This window comes from Opisthorchis viverrini (assembly GCF_000715545.1).
Source record: "Opisthorchis viverrini unplaced genomic scaffold opera_v5_638, whole genome shotgun sequence".
NCBI classification, from domain to species: Eukaryota; Metazoa; Platyhelminthes; class Trematoda; order Opisthorchiida; family Opisthorchiidae; genus Opisthorchis; species Opisthorchis viverrini.
In genome coordinates, this window is record NW_008752306.1 from 47,002 (window position 1) to 47,266 (window position 265).

The 265-nt window shown below is 41.5% G+C and overlaps 1 protein-coding gene across 1 annotated transcript in view; it reads left to right on the forward strand.

The window, feature by feature from the left end:
• The window catches only part of T265_11911 (hypothetical protein), a gene marked incomplete at both ends in the record, with an annotated part of 48,230 nt that continues 47,965 nt past the window's right edge, over window positions 1–265 (forward strand). The window contains one exon of the mRNA XM_009178735.1: window positions 1–142. Coding sequence (XP_009176999.1) covers window positions 1–142 — 142 coding nt within the window. The remainder of the gene's footprint in view (window positions 143–265) is intronic.

The following is a 265-nucleotide window of genomic DNA, read 5'->3' on the forward strand; positions in this document are numbered from 1 at the left end:
ATGCGTGTTAAACCCTACCTGTGTTTCGGTCACTATAGGCTATATATAGCCTGCAGCGTCATTACAAAACCGAAGTTCAAGCACCAGGACAAGTTGACTGACGAAGGTCGGATTGGACGTGATGTAGCGGACAAGGACCTAAGTATGCGTGTTCAATCAAAATATCAGATTAAAAATAACAAATGGCAATAGGAAGTGGACAAGTGAATGGAACAGACTCACTAAATTGGGGAAAATGTAACATCGATTTGCAAAACACCACAGT